Below are 21,698 nucleotides of genomic sequence, written 5' to 3'. Positions count from 1 at the left end.
AGGGACTATACGTAGGTCTTTACTTCATGCCCACAGGCGGGAACTGAGGGGAGATCAGTACCCACAGTACTATTTATACCCCTATGGCCAGGAGTGGTACTGCGTATCACTACGCCCTACAAGTAGTGCAGTCCTGTCCATAGGTTCAAAGTAGCACACATATTACATACACAACAGTCTTCATTTTCCAGAGTATAGGGCCTAGGTGGCTAAAGGCCACCAGTGGTGGGGCAAAGGGAAAGGAGATGAGCAAGAGAAACAGAAAGTTTGTGGTTTGTAGCTCTGGAGGAGATTATAGGGATGTGCAGGAATTTAAACAAAAGAATGATGAGTTCAAATTTCTGGCATGGGGGACTGGGAGTCATTGTAAGTCAGCGAGATTGGGTGATGGGAAAGTGAGACTTAGTATCGGATACAGGAACAGAGTTTTGGATGAGCTTCTGAAATTTGCCCTTTAGCTATTCTTCAAAAAAGATTGGAAAACAGCCAAGCTTAAGAGAAACATTTAAACAAAATGACTACTTCGGGCACAGTGCACATGCTCAGGTATTACAAGACACGAACGACTATTCAATGGGTAAATGTAATTGCTTTATTGTTAACTATGTATTTTTTAGGTTTACAAACTTACGTTAGAAATTGCAGTTATTAAGAAAAAAATGTTAGACAAAATTTCTTTCAAAACCTGTTTTGCGTGACGGCTGCACAGTGCACAGTGCGACGGCTGTCCAGTAGGAGGGCTGCCCAGTGCGGGGGCTGCCCAGTGTGGGGGCTGGCCAGTGCGACGGCTATCCAGTGTGAGGGCTGCCCAGTGTGACTGCACAGTGCGACCGCTGCCCAGTGTGTCTGCCCAGTGTGAGGGCTGCCCAGTATGGGGGTTGCCCAGTGTGGGGGCAGCCCAGTGCGAGGGCTGCTCAGTGCGAGGGCTGCCCAGTGCGAGGGCTGCCCAGTGCGAGGGCTGCCCAGTGCGGGGGCTGCCCAGCACGGGGGCTGCCCAGTGCGGGGACTGCCCAGTGTGACTGCCCAGTGTGAGGGCTGCACAGTGTGAGGGCTGCCCAGTGTGACTGCACAGTGTGAGAGCTGACAGTGCGACCGCTGCCCAGTGTGACTGCACAGTGCGACCGCTGCCCAGTGTGACTGCACAGTGCGACCGCTGCCCAGTGTGACTGCACAGTGCGACCGCTGCCCAGTGTGACTGCACAGTGCGACTGCTGCCCAGTGTGACTGCACAGTGCGACCGCTGCCCAGTGTGACTGCACAGTGCGACCGCTGCCCAGTGTGAGGGCTGCGCATTGTGACTGCCCAGTGTGGGAGCTGCACAGTGCGACCGCTGCCCAGTGTGACTGCACAGTGCGACCGCTGCCCAGTGTGACTGCACAGTGCGACCGCTGCCCAGTGTGAGGGCTGCACAGTGCGACCGCTGCCCAGTGTGACTGCACAGTGCGATGGTGGCCCAGTGCGAGGGCTGCCCAGTGCGAGGGCTGCCCAGTGCGGGGGCTGCCGAGTGCGGGGGCTGCCCAGTGCGGGGGCTGCCCAGTGCGGGGGCTGGCGAGTGCGGGGGCTGGCGAGTGCGGGGGCTGCCGAGGGCAGGGGCTGCCGAGTGTGGGGGCTGCCCAGTGCGGGGGCTGCCCAGTGCGGGGTCTGCACAGTGTGACTGCACAGTGTGAGTGCTGCCCAGTGTGGCTGCACAGTGCGATGACTGCCCAGTGCGAGGGCTGCCCAGTGTGACTGCAGAGTGTGGGGGCTGCAGAGTGTGAAAGATGCACAGTGCGACCGCTGCCCATTGTGACTGCACAGTGCGACCGCTGCCCAGTGTGACTGCACAGTGCGACCGCTGCCCAGTGTGAGGGCTGCGCATTGTGACTGCCCAGTGTGGGAGATGCACAGTGCGACCGCTGCCCAGTGTGACTGCACAGTGCGACCGCTGCCCAGTGTGACTGCACAGTGCGACCGCTGCCCAGTGTGAGGGCTGCACAGTGCGACCGCTGCCCAGTGTGACTGCACAGTGCGATGGTGGCCCAGTGCGAGGGCTGCCCAGTGCGAGGGCTGCCCAGTGCGGGGGCTGCCGAGTGCGGGGGCTGCCGAGTGCGGGGGCTGCCCAGTGCGGGGGCTGGCGAGTGCGGGGGCTGGCGAGTGCGGGGGGCTGCCGAGGGCAGGGGCTGCCGAGTGTGGGGGCTGCCCAGTGCGGGGGCTGCCCAGTGCGGGGTCTGCACAGTGTGACTGCACAGTGTGAGTGCTGCCCAGTGTGGCTGCACAGTGCGATGACTGCCCAGTGCGAGGGCTGCCCAGTGTGACTGCAGAGTGTGGGGGCTGCAGAGTGTGAAAGATGCACAGTGCGACCGCTGCCCATTGTGACTGCCCAGTGTGAGGGCTGTCCAGTGTGATGACTGCACAGTGCGATGGATGAACAGTGTGAAGGCTGCCCAGTGTGGGGGCTGCACAGTGTGACTGCCCAGTGTGAGGACTGCACAGTGCGATGGCTGCACAGTGCGGGGGCTGCCCAGTGTGGGGGCTGCACAGTGTGACTGCCCAGTGTGAGGACTGCACAGTGCGATGGCTGCACAGTGCGGGGGCTGCACAGTGTGGGGGCTGCCCAGTGTGACTGCCCAGTCTGAGGGCTGCCCAGTGTGGGGGCTGCCCAGTGTGACTGCCCAGTGTGAGGGCTGCCCAGTGTGAGGGCTGCCCAGTGTGAGGGCTGCCCAGTGTGAGGGCTTCCCACTTTGAGGGCTGCCCAGTGTGAGGGCTGCACAGTGTGAGGGCTGCCCGGTGTGACTGCCCAGTGTGAGGGCTGCCCGGTGTGAGGGCTGCCCGGTGTGAGGGCTGCCCGGTGTGAGGGCTGCCCGGTGTGAGGGCTGCCCGGTGTGAGGGCTGCACAGTGTGGGGGCTGCACAGTGTGGGGGCTGCCCAGTGTGAGGGCTGCCCAGTGTGACTGCCCAGTGTGAGGGCTGCACAGTGTGGGGGCTGCACAGTGTGAGGGCTGCACAGTGTGACTGCCCAGTGTGAGGGCTGCCCAGTGTGGGGGCTGCACAGTGTGAGGGCTGCACAGTGTGACTGCCCAGTGTGAGGGCTGCCCAGCGTGAGGGCTGCACAGTGTGGGGGCTGCACAGTGCGATGGCTGCCCAGTGTGACTGCCCAGTGTGAGGGCTGCCCAGTGTGGTGGCTGCACAGTGTGACTGCCCAGTGTGGGGGCTGCACAGTGTGACTGCCCAGTGTGGGGGCTGCCCAGTGTGACTGCACAGTGTGAGAGCAGCCCAGTGTGAGAGTTGCACAGTGTGCCTGCACAGTGTGAGGGCTGCACAGTGTGACTGCACAGTGTGAGAGCTGCACAGTGTGGGGGCTGCCCAGTGTGACTGCAGGGTGCGGGGGCTGCAGGGTGCGGGGGCTGCAGGGTGCGGGGGCTGCAGGGTGCGGGTGCTGCACGGTGCGATGGCTGCACTGTGCGGGGGCTGCACGGTGCGGGGGCTGCACGGTGCGGGGGCTGCACTGTGCGATGGCTGCACTGTGCGATGGCTGCACTGTGCGGGGGGATGCATGGTGCAGGGGCTGCACTGTGCGATGGCTGCACTGTGCATGGACTGCACGGTGTGGGGGCTGCACTGTGCGATGGTTGCACTGAGCGGGGGCTGCACGGTGCGATCGCTGCACGGTGCGGGTGCTGCACGGTGCGGGGGCTGCATGGTGCGGGAACTGCACTGTGCGGGGGCTGCCCGGTGCAGGGGCTGCACGGTGAGGGGGCTGCACGGTGCGGGGGCTGCACGGTGCGGGGGCTGCACTGTGCGGGGGCTGCACTGTGCGGGGGCTGCACAGTGCGGGGGCTGCACTGTGCGGGGGCTGCACTGTGCGGGGGCTGCACTGTGTGGGGGCTGCACTGTGCGGGGGCTGCACAGTGCGATGGCTGCACTGTGTGGGGGCTGCACTGTGTGGTACACAGGAAATAAGCATAAAAACAGGAAGTGTATGCTAGATAAAAGACTTTTAATATATTTAGCACTGAAAATTCACAGACCAGCATCCCAGGAATGACACCAAGATCACACCTACTAACAACGACTGCTGCTGATCCGGCAGACTTTCTGTGGTCAGACTAAGACAATAGTAGCCAACCGCACTACTAGGACACCCGCCATTGGAAATATGCTGGAAAGTCCAGCAAAGGTCGCATGGCCAGTGGGGCGGGGGTGGTAGCTCTCAGGGCCTCCTTAGGAACAACAGATGCCCCCATCAACCCCTCCACAAATGGAATTACTTTACAATTGTTAAAAAAAAAATCTTTTGCAGGGTTCAGGCCTCGATCCTGGCCTGGACCCCCAGATGGTTCCACTTCAGGCCCTTTACAGGAACACATGCTTGGTCTAAGGGCTGGATTTTGCCAATGGAGAGCTTTTGGAGGCGGGACTCCCACATGTCAGGTTTTAGTCCCGCCTCCATTGACTTCTGGCCAACCCACGCTATTTTCCCTTGATTGATCTTGTTAAGCCCACCCAGCGATCTTAGCAGGCCAATTAAGGGGAAGCTGGTTACAGAGAACATCAGCGTATGATGTTTCATCTGTCAAAAAGTTTTGACAGATGAATTGTCATCGTTGACAGCTCTGTGAAGCTGTCAAACACTGACATTCTCTGTAGTTTGATGAGTTATTGTATTCAAGACCCATCAAACCTCTTTTGTGAGCAGAAATTAGATGGTTGTTGCATTGGAGAATGCAGCAGTCATCTGTCATCTCTGCCACGGAGATGCGAGACTCTCCGCATCCCCAACGATTGAAGCCTGCAGGAAGAAACAAAGGTAATTAACTTTTTCTAACACTTTCCACTTACCTCACATACTCACCTCTCCACACTTCGCAGCGCACTTTTGCACCCCTCCAATCCCCGCAGTCTCACTGCTCGCCTCACTGACCTTGGTGGAGTTCGCAGCCTTCAGGAAGCCTGCACTTGTGTGGGTAAAATGGGGATAATCCTCTTATCTGCCTGTTAACTACCTGTTAACAGGCAGTTAAGTGGCTGTAATCCCCTTCCTGCCTCCAAGGAGATGGGACCCAGCGCGGGTCGGCTACCCACCTTCTGGCAAGATGGCATGGAGGCGGGTTGGGGGCGGGATCTGTACCCGCCCCCAGATTTTGCCATTTTCCCAGCAGTCCCACCTCCAAACCCTCCTCCCCAGGGCTGGCAAGATCGCACCCTGAGCATCAAACCATAAGCAAGATCCTTTTGAGGCCCTGAGCCACAGGAACTCCTGACATAGGGCGTTGCTACTCTGGCCCTGTGACCCCCTTATAATAATGGGGGCAGGCAGACACTCCATCCCCACAAGGCCATCTGGATTCTTCAGCACCAGTTCTTTGAAAACATCTGCATCAAGCAGTAAACAGAAGTTTTGGTGTTAACCCTTAAGAGGGTTATAATCAGGAGTTTTAAACAGCATGAGAGTTCTTCTAAACCTGGCGAGTGATAAGAATGAGGCCCACATAGTACTTGTTTTAGTGAGAGGTTAATGGAGCATATTTGTGGGAAGATGAAATCGACTCAATTCACTGGGAAATCTAACCCTTTCTCATCGAATTTACAGACTCATATTCTGAAGCTGCATTTATGAAGGGTCACTGACTGAGTAAGGTCGTTTTCATTGTATGTGTATATGCTGATTTTTATGCTTCATATTACTATTTATTTGTAAATAAAGGCTGGAATTTTCTGGGATGGTAGCAGGTGCGATCGGTGGCGAGTCAGGTGGGAAAGTTGTTATTTTTGATAGCGGGTCGGGAATCCACTGTCATCTCACTCCCACGCGCCTTTCCCCCAGGCATGTCTTTCCTCGCTCCATCGCATTGGGCCGGGTAACGCGCTGGGTGGGCTTAATAGGCCCCATTAAGGTAAGTTCATTTTCAACAGCAGGTTGGAGCCAGCATCGGGGTCGCGACCCGCCACGGACACCGGCCGCACCAGACCCACCCAGGTAGGCAAAATTCCAGCCAAAGATATTAGTTGTGTTAGTCTACAAATTCCCTTTTCCTGTGGCAATATCCACCATTTCAAAGAGAATTTGGTAGCACCGTGCAAGTGATACTCAGTCAACAGATTACTGCAGATGCCTGATCCAATAGAATACAAAAAGATATAGCTTCCAGATCGTATGAGACAAGATAAACTGATTACTGAAAGAGAGGCAGCTCTAAAAGAGAACTGAAACTGCAACAAACGTTAATTCCTTACATTTAGCAAATAGCTCTTATCAATTCTAGAATATATATCTATATTATAATTTTTCAGCTTAACTTAATTCTCTTAAAGGATGAGCAGTAAGTATTATCCCCTGGGAGAAAAATAATAATAATTCCATATGGAAATAGTATTTATCATCAACAGCTAAAAATGAATGAAAAGTTTACAATGCCAACTCCCACACATATATAGCGTGCACACAGTAAAAGGTGCTCACTTTCTTTTGTTACTTTCTACTTACTTTCCCCCCAAAAAATTGAAATCTATTACATAAAAATATCTGCACCGGTGAAAGATGAATACTGGTCTTTTTTTAAACTACGCATGAACGGTCTTGTAATAGTTAATGGGCTTATCACACCGAAGTGGAAAAACAAACTATTCATCTGTCACTGGTGACTTCTTCTCTGTTCATGCCAGATTGGTTTGAAATGACACCAGACAAATTCTACACACATGCTACTCCTGTTTTTATAAAGATGTAATGGCCTTTAATCTTTCATAAGGCTCACACAGATCAGATCATCTAAGGAGTACTGAAGGGTCATATTATTCAGGAAGAAGAACTACAACTGTATCTTGATCCTACATGTTACCCAAGATTGGTTTTTTTTCTAAACACCATAGTTTAAACAGAGACACTTCTCATGAAAACTGCAAAGGCGAAGCTTCTTGTACTCTCCTGATAAATAGGGATTATCATTGTATAATCAAATCAATAAGAGAACACCATAGGACTTATCTAGCTTCACCCATCTCTGTTGAAAAACACTTTACTTCATATCATTTGATTTTAACCTGACCTTCAGCACACTACAAAAAAAAATCAATATTTCACTTCAAAACTTCAAATGAGCACTAGCTTAGATTTCTCCATCAAATTGAAATGGAACTGTTTTGATTGAATTATTTTCATAAAACGTGCTCGTGAACAGCACCATTGATGCAAACTTATTTCATGTTTTAAAGACAAAGAAAAATGCCTTGAAATTCCAGTGGCTGGTGGGGTGTCTTCCAATCTACAGCCTTAACTTAAGTGGGTGATCGACAGAACCCCCACAGTTAATGGCTGCAAATGGCTAGTAATGCTGTTTCTTGAAGGTGCTCCACCGATCTCCCGCCAAAGCGATGGTTGGAGATTGGGAGAACCTCAGTGGAAGTTAAGGGCTAAAATACTTTTACAATGAAGTGTAAAAAGGTGTGTCACAGTTCTACAGTTTCAAATTACTACGTATAGAAATTGCCTTTATGTATGTGTTGTAGCTTACAGGATTAGAAATAGAGTCACGATTAAACTGGGAGAGGAGATTGCTTACTAATACAGATGAAAAGATTTGACAATGCATCAACGATGTTTGTGTTCCACATGGGCACAGCCATGCAATTCTGCTTTTTTGCTTACTGAAAGCTAAGGGGATTCATTTATTTTGATTAATTCCTCTGTGTGCTCCCTTAACACCATCATTAAACTGTTTAAAATAAATAGCAATGGAATTCTATACAAATGTGTTAAACAGCAACAACATTTATATAGCACCCCTCACGTAGAAAAACACCTCAGAGCACTCTGAGGCATTACCCTATATATTTTGAACATAACCCCTACATCCAAACAACAGACAGAGGAATGTTATAAAAACACTTTACCCATAAATATTGGCAAGTCATTTTAACCTTTAAAGAAACATTTGTTAGTAAAATATACATTTCCAATTATAAAAGTGAGTTCCTAACATAAAGTACAATTGCAGAAATAAGCCCTTGCTGTCTGAAGGGCAAATATTATTTAGTGCAATAATTTTACCTTTTATGATTAATTTACCTAGGTAGTCAGTCTAAATTTATTGACTGAACACAATGAAAGGTAGTACAAAATATCTCCAAAATAAACATGATTTTGTACTGAAAATAACTATAGGTTGTGTTTATAATTTAAACTAAGTAATGGCTTTGCTGGCAGGAGTGTCATGTTTTGATCTGACAAGTTTTTGCAGGCTTCATGTCAAATGTTTTTCACTTTAGTAAGCTGAATTAAAGCACTCTAGATAGACAATGTCCAATAAACTGGCTAATTAATTCATGAACTAGCGGGAACCTTCATAATACACTTCATTTCACTATGTACAAGGTTCTTGTAGGGAACGATCATAAGAATGCCTGATCCAATAGAATAACAATTTGTTGGCAAGTCGAAGCCCCTTCTCTCCAGCTGACAGGATTAAAATGAGCTTGTAACATGAGCAAAGTGCTGCATTTCTCTTGTTTGAGGGAGCTACATTACAGTATCTCCCAAATCAATCTTGCATGGCAAAAAGCTCTATTTGTAAACACAAATCACTTTCTATCACCTTGTACACTGATCTGGAGGCTGATTACAGCAATAGCTGAAACTAAATAACAGAGTATTAATAAAACTCAATGGGAACGGTTTAATCTGTAGAAAACAAAAGGCCTACTTTAATAGACACTATTTGTGTTGTTGGTAGCACAATGCTAATTGTCCTAATTTGAATTTTCTGACCCAGAAGAACCTTTCTTGGGTACTTTTCTCATGGTAGGAACTTTCAAGGTTAGTAGTAAGAAGTAGTAGGAAGTTAAAGGCTTCTAATTGTAGTACATTTATACCAACAGATCTTATGAATTTAAGTTGTGAATTACCTTTTTAAAAAAGTATTTAGGAAATAAACATTACAGTCTGTATTTAGTTTTTTTTTACATTAAGAATGTGTGAAAAATATACTGACTGATTCCATTTTAAAATATTGTTACCTTGCCTCTGAAGAACATCTAATAAAAGATTTGTTTTTTTGCTTCAGATGCCCTGAAAGTCTACGACCAGACACAGTGAGACCCTGTCTCCTACCATGTAGAAAGGACTGCATTGTAACATCTTACAGTCACTGGACACCTTGTCGTTTATCATGTAAAGAAGGTGAGTACTGACATGTTTGTTAAATTACAGGTAAAAATGCACAGGTTTCATACTGAAAAAGGGTACAAGGAGCACAAGCTCTTGATCCCCAATTCCATAAACTGTAAATTCATAAACTAGAGCCCAGGTTTTAACCCCCTGTGCCCGATGTGAATTGGACATGTGTGGGGTTAAAATATTGGCAGCGTGGCACTTACCTTGTCCACTCCATTTTAGCAGTGAGCGAGGCCCTTGCCCCAGCAGGCGACAGCTTCATTGAAATGAAAATGTCAGGGTCTAATGACATCATTCAGACCCCAGCGCCATTTTAAGTAGGTTTAACGAGGTCAATGCCTGATGTGCGCCTCACCAGGGAAACCTAACACCAAGGAGCAGCAGGCCCAGAAGAGGGCTGAAAAGGTAAGTTTATTTTTTTCAGAAAGTTTCCATGTGGGCCGGAAGGAACAGGAGTGCTACTTCGGATCCCACAAGGAAACTTTGGGCCTCCCTCCCTGGTTGCGATTGCCTCCGTTCCCCCCCAAAAACCACTTACGGGTCTCCAGCAGAAGCCAGCCATCATGCTTGTCCTGCCTCATATCATTGATGTGGGGTCAACCAGGAGTCAGGCCTGGTGTATTCGAATCGGGGCCAGGTGTTGAAAAGGCTCGGATCTCATGTCAATGAGCCAGGGCGCACTCCACCAGCCCTACGCTCACCACTAGTTCAAATCGGGCTTATAGCCTCAATTAAATTATTTCAGTAAAATACACAGGTTGGGAAATTCATCAGAGTTGCTTCCACTCCACCAGCATTACTTCACTAACCGGGTTACTGTTGCACTTCCGGTGAAGTAACACCGGCAGACTGCTAGATTATATTTTATGGTGGAGAAGATTAGCTGACATGGTGAATTAAAGATTGTCCTTTCGTCTTTGGCACTGGAATTTAAATCGAATCTGCATTGATGAGAACTTTAAACAATAGAGATAGAGGGTAAAAAAAAACATGCTGGAAATCTGAAATAAAAGCAGAAAATGTTGAAAGTGCTGGATTAGCATTTTAGATGAGGATCTTAAACACCCTAGAATCAGGAATGATAAAAATTAACCAAACAATTAAAAAAAACTAGGCTATAGGGTATTGGATACAATAGTGGGCTGGAGTACTTTCCTTTAAGTGACTAGATGACATATTTAGTTTGTGCATTGTTCTTTTGCCTCTTGGGCCAGGATATGAATCCCATGGAGATCAATGGGTTGAACATTTACTCTCACTTCTCTCTAAAGCTACATGAGTTTTGGGACTAGAAATTCATTATAGCCACTTTTGGGGCGGTAAAGTCGGGCGGCCGCTAAAGTTTGCGCCCGGCACAAATTCGAGGCCACTTCCCCGATATTCATTAGCATCGCCCTAAGAGTTTGCTCGAGCGCTAAAACTGGCGATGCACAGCTCTCTTTAGGCGCTAAGCCGGCAGCCCGGGCGCTAACACCGGAAGGTGGGCGCAGGGCAGGTGCGGCGAGCTGCTGATTGACGGCAGACACTCTGGCTCCGGTGAGCTCTTAAAGGGGGAGGGTGGATATGGTTTTTTGAAAGGCCGAGACTGCTGTATTTGTGTTGTTGGGGAGGGCTTCTCTCCATCAGTTTGTTATGTGGTCCTCCTCCTCCTCCTCCTCCTCATCCTCATCCTCATCATCATCATCTTTGTCTCTCACAAAGTGTTGCAAAATGGCTGCCTTTTCTACTGCAGGAGTGCCCTTTAATTTGCGCTCCCCGCGGCCCGCCTCGGCTGTGTACCGTTCCACTTCACAGTCGTTAGGGCCGCCCGGCGCACAATGGGGCGGCGCGAGTGAAGTTCCGGTTCCGGGCGCACAAAGGGCGTTGCACGACGAAATGACGTCATGATCTGCGCGCGCAGCAGGGCGCGCGCTAAGACTTTGCGCCGGCGCTAAATGTCTACTGAAGTTGGGGCGAGGCGCAGATCGCGCTGCGCCCGGGCGCTAAGCGCCTAGCGCTCGAGATCTACTCCTCCTAAGGCGCTAACAGCTGGCGCGCCCAACTGAATTTCTAGGCCTTGGCGTTTAAGTCCTAGTGAACACAAGTCCACAGAAAGATTAATAGTAAATTGGCATTTGCATTCAGAGACAATGGTGTGGGAAATAGAAAGATCACACTAGTCTAGTGGGATTCTAAGTACATTTAGAGTGATAAAGTTGGGAATTTGGAAAGAGTGGAAGTCTCTGGTAAGTACTGGGTGAATACTAGCTGTAAAAAGTGAAATTTATTTTAACATTTTGAATTTATCTTAGAAGTTTAAAAACTGTAAAATAAACTCTCATTAACAGAAACCACCAGTTAACTGTCAATCAGCTGTAAGTGTTTGTTTGAATAGTTGCTAATTACTGTGAGCAGGAAGCTGAGTCAGCACTTGTAACTTGGGTGTTGGTCAAAAGTGTATAAAAGTAAACAGCATCTGCTGGCACACAGAATGATCTGAAATGGAATGTACTTAAACAGAGTGTTAAAGTTGGGAATTTGGAGAGAGTGTGAATTCGGAGTAGAGGAGGAGGAAGGAGGTGCTGCTTTTTGCCTCCAATACTTGTAGTGGCTTGTGTTGCAGGGAAATATTTAATTTAATCTACCTAATAACTTAAACTAGGTCAAGTAATCAGTTTCATTTTTTTAACTATCAGCTAAGTTAATTAAATACATAAACTTTAATTAACTAAATATATAAAACAAGGTTATATAGGGATGGCACTGCAGGTGGTGTACCACAACTGCAGCATGTGGGAGTTTGTGGAGAGCATCGCGATGCCGGGCAAACACGTCTACAGTAAGGGGTCGATTTTCCCGCAGGTGCGGGGAATTGTCGGATTCCCAGAATGTCGGGGTTCCCACACGAATGTAAATGGGTCTGCCAGATTGATGCAATTTTCCCTCAATTGGCCAATTCATTTCCAGCGTGTGGGAACCCTTGCTAATTGACTATTTCCAGTCAGAAAGCCCCACAGTATGATGTCATCATTCGTGGTACTTTTAAAGTCTATAGCAAGCATTGCAACCTCTGGAGGCTTCAATACGAACCACACAGGATGGCAGAGGAGCCTGCAGCAGCTGTGGCCAGTGCCAGACCCCAAGCTGGCTGCAAATTCAACGAGGCTTCACTGCAGGCATTATTGGATGGGGTGAGGGCCCACAGGGAGGTCCTCTTCCCTAGGTCAGGGAGGAAGAGGCCTCCCACTGAGACCAAGGCTGCATGAATGCAGGTGGCAGCAGATGTCAACTCGCTGGGAGTCACCAGAAGAACATGGATGCAGTGCAGGAAGCGATTCCATGAACTTCACCGTACAGGAAAAGTAAGTATGAAGTTTCCACCACCCACAAACTGATCCCCATTGCCTTTCCCCACCAGCACTCAGCTTTAGCACTCTCTTCCTCCACATCCCACTTCACAGTCACATCCATGCACCCTTACCCATTCCCTCTCTCTCTCTATGCTCACATTCACATAACTATTCCATCATGCAGCCCTCACACTCCCTCTCACTCTGATGCTTTGAACACAACTGACAACACACAGGGAGGGCCCTTGGTCTTGCAGCCTCACACCATCTTTGTCTCCCTCTAAGTATCTATGCTATGCAATCTCTATACTCACTCCTTCATTCTCACTCAAACTCCACTTGTCTCCCTCATTGCAGGAAAAGAGAGCTCACAACAACAGAGAGCGAGCCAGGACTGGAGGAGGCCCACCCTCAGTAGCCCACCTGACCCCGTGGGAGGAAGGAGTCCTGGAAATTGTCGGGGCTGATGTGGCTGTGGAAGCTGGGGAAGGAGAGACAGGGGCAGGCCCGTAAGCTGGTGACAGAATAGTTTTCCATCTCTCTCATTGAAATAGCATGAGTTGCTGTTATGATTCTGAAGCTACATCATTTGGACTTATGAACATCTGCAAAATCCAATGTGCATGTAACCTTGGCATCACATCTCTAACTCTTTCCTTTACTCCCCCACAGGACCATCCGAAGCCCCCGTCCCCACTGCAGAGGAGAAAGAGGCTGAGCAGCCAGACGCCTCAGAGGAAGCTCCCACCTCTGAGGGCGCAGCGTCAGCAGAATTCAGTGCACCCAGCACCAGCGCAGACACTCACACCTCAGTGGGACCTTTGCGAGATCGAGTAGTGTTGTCACCTGGTGTATCACAGCTCACAAGTGAGCATCAGCAGATGGTGGAGACGGGCAGCAGTGGAGAGTCCTCGTCGGAGGGCGCAGGACTTTACTAGCTCAGCTGTGCTGCATGTCGACCCTTTGCCTCTGGGTCCATCCGCAAGAGAAGAGGTGATGGATCTCCATGCACAGATGCAGGAGTCTCTGGCAGGTTTTGTCTCCAGGGCCGCTGTGAGTGTGGAGCGAATGGAGGAGTCCATAGCGAACATGAGCAGAGCCTTTGTGGAGTCATTGGCGCATGAACGCATCACCACGGAAAGGATGGCAACCTCTGCGGAAAGGATGGCTACAGTAGAGGAGAGGATGGCTACGGCCATGGAGGCGCTAAGCCGCCAGAGTGTTGAAAACATGGTGAGTGTTCAGAATAGACTGACATCTCTGGAGGAGCGATGGTTAGCTATTGAGCAGAGAAACCAGACCTTCATGGCAGGCCCTCTGAGTAGGACTGCCATTGTAGAAACGGGTCCCCAAGGCCCCCTGATGTGCAGCAAGCTGCTCTCAAGCCACTTGCAGGCACTGAGGGGGACCTGACCCATGAGAGGGAGGTTGGTGGCAGACCTCAAGGAAGTGGGGGCTCCTCTCCAAGCGCTCACACTTCCATGCCACTGCAGAGCCCTCGGTCAGAGCCCCGCCGGAGTCCACACCCAACGGAGATAGAGGTCTCAACCCCTGCACAGCCGCAGGAGCAGCAGACTGCTGGCGAGCCCTCACAGGCTCACCACCCCAGAGGACGCCCGCCAAAGGTGTCAAGACAGGAGCAGCAGGAAAGTGAGCAAGGGGCCTCCACATCTGCTGAAGCCACAGGGGAACCACTACGTAGGAGCACGCGTAAGAGAAAAATAAAGCACCACTAATCACAAGGGTAGTCACTTGGGTGAAATGTGTATTTTAAAAATGCCATCAGTTGGTTATTGTAAATAAAATTTCAGATGGCAACTTCTGCAGTTGTGGCGTGTGTCATTTCGCGATGGGGACTGGAGGTCCTCTAATGCCAAGAGAGGAAGGAAAATATGCCTCCCATGCTTCTGGTAGGCACCTCAGTTGAGGAAGCGCTGAGTGAGGGTGGCGAGAGGGGCTTCCCAGGAGCTCACACTGGGGAAGTGTGTGAGGCTCCAACCTTCCACAGCTGTGCCTAAGCCTTGAACAAGTTGCCCCAAGCCTGAAACAACAAGGTCCTGTAACCTACAAAGGCTGTCTGATTAAATCTCTTCTTTCCTGATTGACCTCCAGCTGAAAGTAAGCAAGCCAACATTGTTCACACCAGGTTTCATCAGCGGGGTTCCCACCAGGCGTGTTTAGCATGGGAAAAGGCTGAAAATAGCAAGGGCCCCTTAAAATGGCATTAAAGATGCCAATTATTGGTGATTAGGCTCCCGACGACCAGTCCCGCCAGCTGCGGGCGGGACTGATTCGGGTTGGATTGAAACACCGGGGTGAAAGTCGGATGGGGCGGGGAATCAGGCGGGGGGGGGGGTCGCGACCCCCTATTTTTGCGATTTTTGATTTTTTTTTCCACCCCCACACGCCTGAAACCCCGCCTGATGGCCCCTGGAAAATTGACCCCTAAGTGTCTACATCTTGATGATCTCAGCTCAGAGTTGTTGGGCTGGGATCTGAGGTGTCGACATTGCGAGCATCAGGGAGGGGGAAAGTTACCTGGACACTTTGATCTAGGAGGCAGTCACACCCCTTAGGTTAGGTAGTGGTAGAGGTCTGGTTAGTGATCAGGGACCGGATGGTATGACTGTAACTCAGGCAGGTAAGGGGACCCCAGGCGCAGTACTAGAGGAGCCTCGGCCCTTTCCCTTATCCAACAGGTACAAAGTTCCTGCTGCCTGTGTGAATGAGGGCAAAGGCTGCAGGGTGGATGAGCGAACTGATCATGGCACCGTGGTACAGGAGGCCATTTAAGTGGGGGGAGTGAAAAGGATTGCTGTTGTGGTAGGGGACAGTATAGTCAGGGGGATAGATACCATTCTCTGCAGCCATGACTGGGAGTTCCAAAGAGATATGGTGATCTGGGGTTTCATTCCTGAGAATCAGAGTCCGATTCGCGTGAATGAAAACCCAGATCACCATATCCCTATCATATAGTCCCTGTCTCACACCATATCACAGCATCCTCCTGGGTGCAAAGGTGAAATGAGAGAGACGACAAAATATTCCAAACATAATTAATAATTTTATCTATAAACATATCACATATATCAGATGAATTCTAATAACTAATGACCCTTGTTTCTGCCATAGTTGAATAGTTGTCATTGTGTGCAAGGTGTGAGATGTGGGTGTGAGTGTTGATAGGTAGAGATTGTGGTGGGTGAGTGCTGGGGGTGTGGTGCATTGGGCTGTGTGTAAAGCTTGTGATACTTGGCATGGTGGTATGTAGCATTTGTTAAAGCCTTCACTCATCCTGACCACCCGTGTGAGCTTGTTAAACTTCTTCCTGCATTAGGGGTGGGTCCTGGGGACCACAGTGCTGCCCATGACATGGTGTGCCACCTCCCTCCATGTAGTCCGGCAGATTTGTGGCGAGGGCCTCCTGCCAGTTGGCAGGTACAGGACCGCCCACCTTCTTTCCACCACTAAAACCAATGTCTCCAAAGCTTCATCGGAAAACCTCCAGGCTCTCTCTCAGGGGCGGCGATCTGTTATCAGGATTTGTAAGTAAGTGCTCCTTCTCCTTGTCCTCCTTCTTATGGTTGTTGAGGCATCAGCACACCCAACAATGCTGAGAATGAGGTGCTACAGCATCAATGAATCCTCCCTTTAAGCAGTGAAAAAAACCTGTGGCAATCATTACTTGCATTTAGACTGCCCCCAATATTGGTCCATCTTTTCAGTGTAACGCCATTGAGCTTGAGCTTTTAGACTAGAATTATGACTGCAATCATTTTAATGAGGAGTGAGGACGAATTTTGCGTGCAGCCTGGACGATTTTCAACTGGTGCTACTTAATCATTTTTAGTCTAAACACTGCCCATTTCTTGGCTATAACAAATTTCTAGCCCCTAGAGTCGTAAACTTAAATAAAGCCAATTACATGGGTATGAGGGGCGAGTTGGCTAAGGTAGATTGGGAAATTAGATTAAAAGACATGACAGTACATAAGCTGTGGCAATCATTTATAGAAATATTCCAAAATTCTCTCGATTCTAGCATGGTCCCAGTAGATTGGAAGATAGCAAATGTAACCCTGCTATTCAAGAAAAGAGGGAGAGAGAAAACAGGGAACTACAGGCCAGTTTGCCTGACATCAGTTGTCGGAAAAATGCTGGAATCCATTATTAAGGAAGTGGTAAAAAGCACTTCGAAAATCATAATATGATTGGGCAGAATCAACATGGTTTATGAAAGTGAAATCAAGTTTAACAAATTTATTAGAGTTTTTTGAGGATGTAACTAGCAGGATAGATAAAGGGGAACCAGTGGATGTAGCATATCTGGATTTCCAAAAGGCATTCAATAAGGTGCCACATAAAAGGTTGCCACGTGCAAATTGGCATAGGGACAAACAGATTAGAGGTTTAAATGCATGGCTCAAAGAGTGGTGTGAGAGGAAGGGGTTTCGGTTCATGGGGCACTGGCATCAGTACTGGAGAAAGAGGGAGCTGTTCCGCTGGGACGGGCGCCACTTAAACCGGGCTAGGACCAGTGTCCTGGCAAACCGAATAACTAGGACAGTAGATAGGGCTTTAAACTAATGAAGGGGGGGCGGCAGGATTCAGGAAAGAGTAAATTTAAAAGCAGCGAGAGAAATGTATAGGCTCTAGAACAGAGTAGAATTTTGGGTAAAAATAAGCAGACTGGGTCAGGAAGGGTCACAGAGAGTAACAAAGGTAATAAGGCATCAGTGACTTAGGTGACATCAGGAAAAAGAGAAATAAGTCAAAGCTAAAGGCACTATATCTGAATGTGTGAAGCATTTGCAACAAAATAGATGAATTAATAGCGCAGGTAGAAATGAACAGGTTTGATCGAATAGCCATAATGGAGACGTGGTTGCAAACTGGCCACAGTTGGGAACTAAATATTCCAGGATACATAACTTTTAGAAGGGATAGGCAAAATGGAAAAGGAGGGGTAGCCCTGTTCATAAAGGATGGAATAAAGACAGTAGAGAGAAAGGATCGTAGCTCTGAAAATCAAGAAGTAGAATCAGTTTGGGTGGAGCTATGAAACAGCAAGGGGCAGAAAACATTGGTGGGAGTTGTTTATAGGCCCACAAACAGTAGTTGTAATGTTAGGGCAGTGTATAAATCAGGAAATTTGAGGCGCATGTAACAAGGGTAATACAGTAATCATGGGGGACTTTAATCTACATATAGACTGGGCTAACCAAATTTGCAGTAATAGTATGGAGGACAAATTCATGGAATGTATGCAAGATAGTTTTCTAGATCAGTATGTTGAGGAACCAACTAGGGAACAGGCTATTTTAGATCTAGTATTGTGCAACAAGAAAGGGTTAATTAATAACCTTGTAGTGAAGGGGCCTTTAGGGAAGAGTGACCATAATATGATAGAATTTTATATTCAGCTTGAAAGTGACTTAGTTAAATCCGAAACTAGGGTTTTAAATCTAAACAAAGCAAACTACGTAGGCATGAGAGGTGAGTTGGCTAAGGTAGATTGGGAAACTACATTAAAAGGTATGACAGTGGACAAGCAATGGCTAACATTTAAAGAATTAACACATAATTCACAACAAATATACATTCCTTTAAGGCACAAAAACCCCACAGGAAAAGTGGTCAAACTGTGACTAACAATAGAAGTTAAAGGCAGTATTAGATCAAAGGAAAAGGCTTATAATGCTGCCAAAAAGAGTCGTATACCTGAGGATTGGGAGGATTTTAGAATTCAGCAAAGGAGGACCAAGAAATTGATAAAGAAAGGGAAAAAAAAATGAGAGTAAACCAGCGAGAGACATAAAAACAGATTGTGAAAGCTTCTATAGGTATGTAAATGTGGGTCCCTTACAGGCTGAGACAGGAGAAATTATAATGGGGAATAGGGGAATAAGGAAATGGCAGAGAAATTAAACAAATACTTTGGGGGTGATTTTGCCGGCACTCAGGGGTTGGGTTTGGAGGCGGGACTGCTGGCAAAATCAAAAAGATTGGCAGCGGGTCCTGAACCCGCTTCCAACCAATCAATTTTCCCGGGAGACGGGTCCCCGATTTGCGCTGGGACCCAACTCCTAGCGGCAGGAAGAGGATTATAGCCACTTAACTGCTTGTTAACAGGTAGTTAACAGGCAGTTAAGAGGCTTTTTCCAATTTTGACACTTCTTCTGCGGGCTTCCCAACATCGGGAAACCCCACCAGGGTAAGTGTGGCGTGCTGTAGGTCTATTGTAATGTTTGTGTATAGATGACAGCTGTAGAAGTGGTGTGAAGGATCCAATGGGACACTGGTGAGTTGCAGAGGTAAGAAAATGTTGGGAAAGTCATTTTTAATGTGTTTAGAATTTTCTGTACTTGACAAGCTTTGAAGTGTTTGTATAGTCCCACCTCTTTGGGAGAACCTCTCTCTCCAGTGACAGATCGCTTCTGTAACTTCACCTGCAGCTGCCATCTGTTTTAGCCTAAGGAGAGAGTCACTGGAGAGTCTGGGTGAAAGGGCTCACCTTTGTACAGTGATAGTCAGTGTTTGCAGCACCTCAATGCTGTCAAATACTGAAAAAATCATGTCAAAAAGAAATGGTGGTGGCCCCTTTAAGAAAACCGGCAGATGACGTGTCATCAACTGACGTCATCTGACACCTGCTTTGTATCTGTCTTCACGGAAGAAGACGCAAAAAACTTCCCGGAAATAGTGGAGAACCAAGGGCCTAGTGAGAATGAGGAACTGAAAGAAATTATTATTAGTAATAAGGACATTCAATTAATTGCGAACAGGTTAGTGGAGCTGGTGTCTGATATGAGCACCGTCATTACCTCGAGCACAAAAACGAAAGCATTGTCAAGAAGTGTTTCCCCTAAGAGGGAAAGAATTCTGCAAATTTTTCAACACTGACAGGATTTCAAAAAATGGGAGGAAAGCTCTCTTCTGAATCGACACTGATTCTCTGCTTCTCCTTTTGCTCCGATGTTCTTTGCAGAGAGAGACAGCAAAACAAAGAGACAGAGAGAAAAAAAAGAGAGAGAGAGACAGGGACAGAGAGAGAGAGAGACAGGGACAGAGAGAGAGAGAGAGACAGGGACAGAGAGAGATGGAGAGAGGGACAGGGACAGAGAAAGAGAGACAGTGAGAGGGAGAGAGAGATGAAGGTCCAGGAGGGTGTGCGTAGTCTGTTCCCGGGAACTGAGCAGCGGCCACACTTTGAAACAACACAGATGGAGGCACAGCACATGTACAATGGCCACTGGAAGGAAGCTAAAGCAAACAATTTTTAGGTCTGCGGTGAAATTTTTTTTTTATATTCGAAAATTGTTCCAGTTAAATTTTGCCAGATGTTGTCCCCTTTTTGAAAGAGTCTATCAGGGTTATTTAAATAATGTTATGAGAAAGGGGAAAAAGTTTGTGCCCCCATTTGTAACTCAGAGTCTGTGAGGGACAGAGGGAATGGCAGCAGAAAAATAGGAAACTACTTCTCCAAAACTGATCCCAACTCATCACCAAGGCTGGGCATAGATAACCTCACCACCTTTTTAGGAAGCTTAACCACTTTATTCACTTTCTTATTTGAGCTCCATTTGGAATTAGAGTTTATTTTATTATTTTTTTGTTGTATATTTAATGAAAACGTTGAAGAGCGAAAGAAATACTTGGAACAACTTCTTCTGTTGAAGCTGCAACGAGACTTGAAAGAATGTCACATTTTTTAAACCAGGTCTTGAAATCCAAATACTATTAAAGAGGCTCTGAAATGCTTAAAGCATTTTAAAATTGAAATTTCTCAATATTTGATTTTGAACGATCGAATGAAGTGAGTAGCTTTACACAAACATGCAATCATGCTGTTGAGGAGGGGGTGGGCAGGGGAGGATTTGTAGGAGTTACATATTGGCCCAGAAATTCGGGTCGGGGGCTTCCCACAGGTGTAAGACCCCGACCTGCACTTACCTTGCGCGCCGGCTGTTGAGCTGTGGGCCCGCGTGGAATTCCGATCCAGGGCCTGCTCCAGCTGCCGGCGCGCAGTGCTTGCGTATCTCAGGGGCGCAGTTAGTTCGATGCATCCCGTGGGATCACGTGGGCCATGGGGAGCCAATCGGAGCAGGGAATGCTCCATTCATAAGTTTGACAAGAAGAGCTGTCAAAACTTATAAATACTACGGCCCCAAAACATCACTAGATCTTCAAATAAATGTTTTAAAAAATCACATTTTAAAAATCTATATATATAAAAGGATACATCTGTCTGTCTGTCATTCTGTCTGTCTGTATTGAATTAACTCGAAAGTTATAGAGCGTACCTACACGTGTGTTACATCGAAAGAAAGCTGACGATTCCAGAACCATCCTAAGCGTATTTACGTTTCAGCCAGACAAAAATTGCGCCCGCGGTATCCAAAAAACGTTCAACATTCCGCTCATTATCCACTCATTAGCATCGAGTGACGTCGAGGTCGACCAATCGTACGGCGCGTTCCTGGCGCCTGCGGGAGGGCCCTCCTACGGTCGAGTGACGGGACGATTGACCAATCCTACGCTTCGGTGACCTGACGGTCCACCAATCGGTGCGTGTGTGGGCGGGCCTTATCGTTCTGAACCGAGGTGAGTCGCCGCCATCTTGATTCCAAACTTTTCCTTTCTTTTTCCCGCTTTCTGCGTGTTTCTTTTCAAATCTACATTTCCAGCAAAAAAAAAGTTGCTTTTAAAAGACAAATTGTTTTTTAAAAAAGTTAATTAATTTGTAAATCTTTTGTCTAACCTCTATAATTTTCCTACCTTTCACCGTTTTTCCAGGCCTCAAAGCCTGGGCGTCTGTTGACCAGCCACGCTCGAGCTAGGCGCCTCCCGTCGCGATCGACAAAAGGCCCGCGATCGCCGCCATCTTTGTGAAGGCTGGAGGGGGCAGGCCTGAGCAGAGCGTCGCCACCGCCGCCATCTTAGTAAAGGCGGGCGGGGCGGGAGTCAGCGTCCGCGCCATCTTCTGCCCGGTGCGCGACTTGAGTCCGGCCGGGCCTCACGCGGTAGGTTGCGCGGCGGCGTCTTTCTGGTCTTGAAGCCGGCTCGGGTGGGGACATCGGGAGATCGCGGGGGCGGGACATCGGGAGATCCGGGGGCGGGACATCGGGAGATTGGGGGGTGGGACATCGGGAGATCGGGGGATGGGAGATCGGGGGATGGGAGATCGGGGTGCGGGACATCGGGAGATGGGAGATCGGGGGAC

At 48.4% G+C, this 21,698-nt stretch overlaps 1 protein-coding gene across 1 annotated transcript in view; it reads left to right on the top strand.

The window, feature by feature from the left end:
- The window catches only part of thsd7aa (thrombospondin, type I, domain containing 7Aa), a 771,919-nt gene that overhangs the window by 578,765 nt on the left and 171,456 nt on the right, over positions 1–21,698 (top strand). The window contains exon 9 of the mRNA XM_085988376.1: positions 9,038–9,153. Within this exon, the coding sequence (XP_085844502.1) occupies positions 9,038–9,153 (116 nt within the window). The remainder of the gene's footprint in view (positions 1–9,037; positions 9,154–21,698) is intronic.

The sequence above is a fragment of the Somniosus microcephalus genome, chromosome 5, assembly GCF_052327205.1.
Source record: "Somniosus microcephalus isolate GS21.2 chromosome 5, FLI_Smic_1.0, whole genome shotgun sequence".
NCBI classification, from domain to species: domain Eukaryota; kingdom Metazoa; phylum Chordata; class Chondrichthyes; order Squaliformes; family Somniosidae; genus Somniosus; species Somniosus microcephalus.
This window is presented reverse-complemented; position numbering and strand designations above follow the sequence as displayed.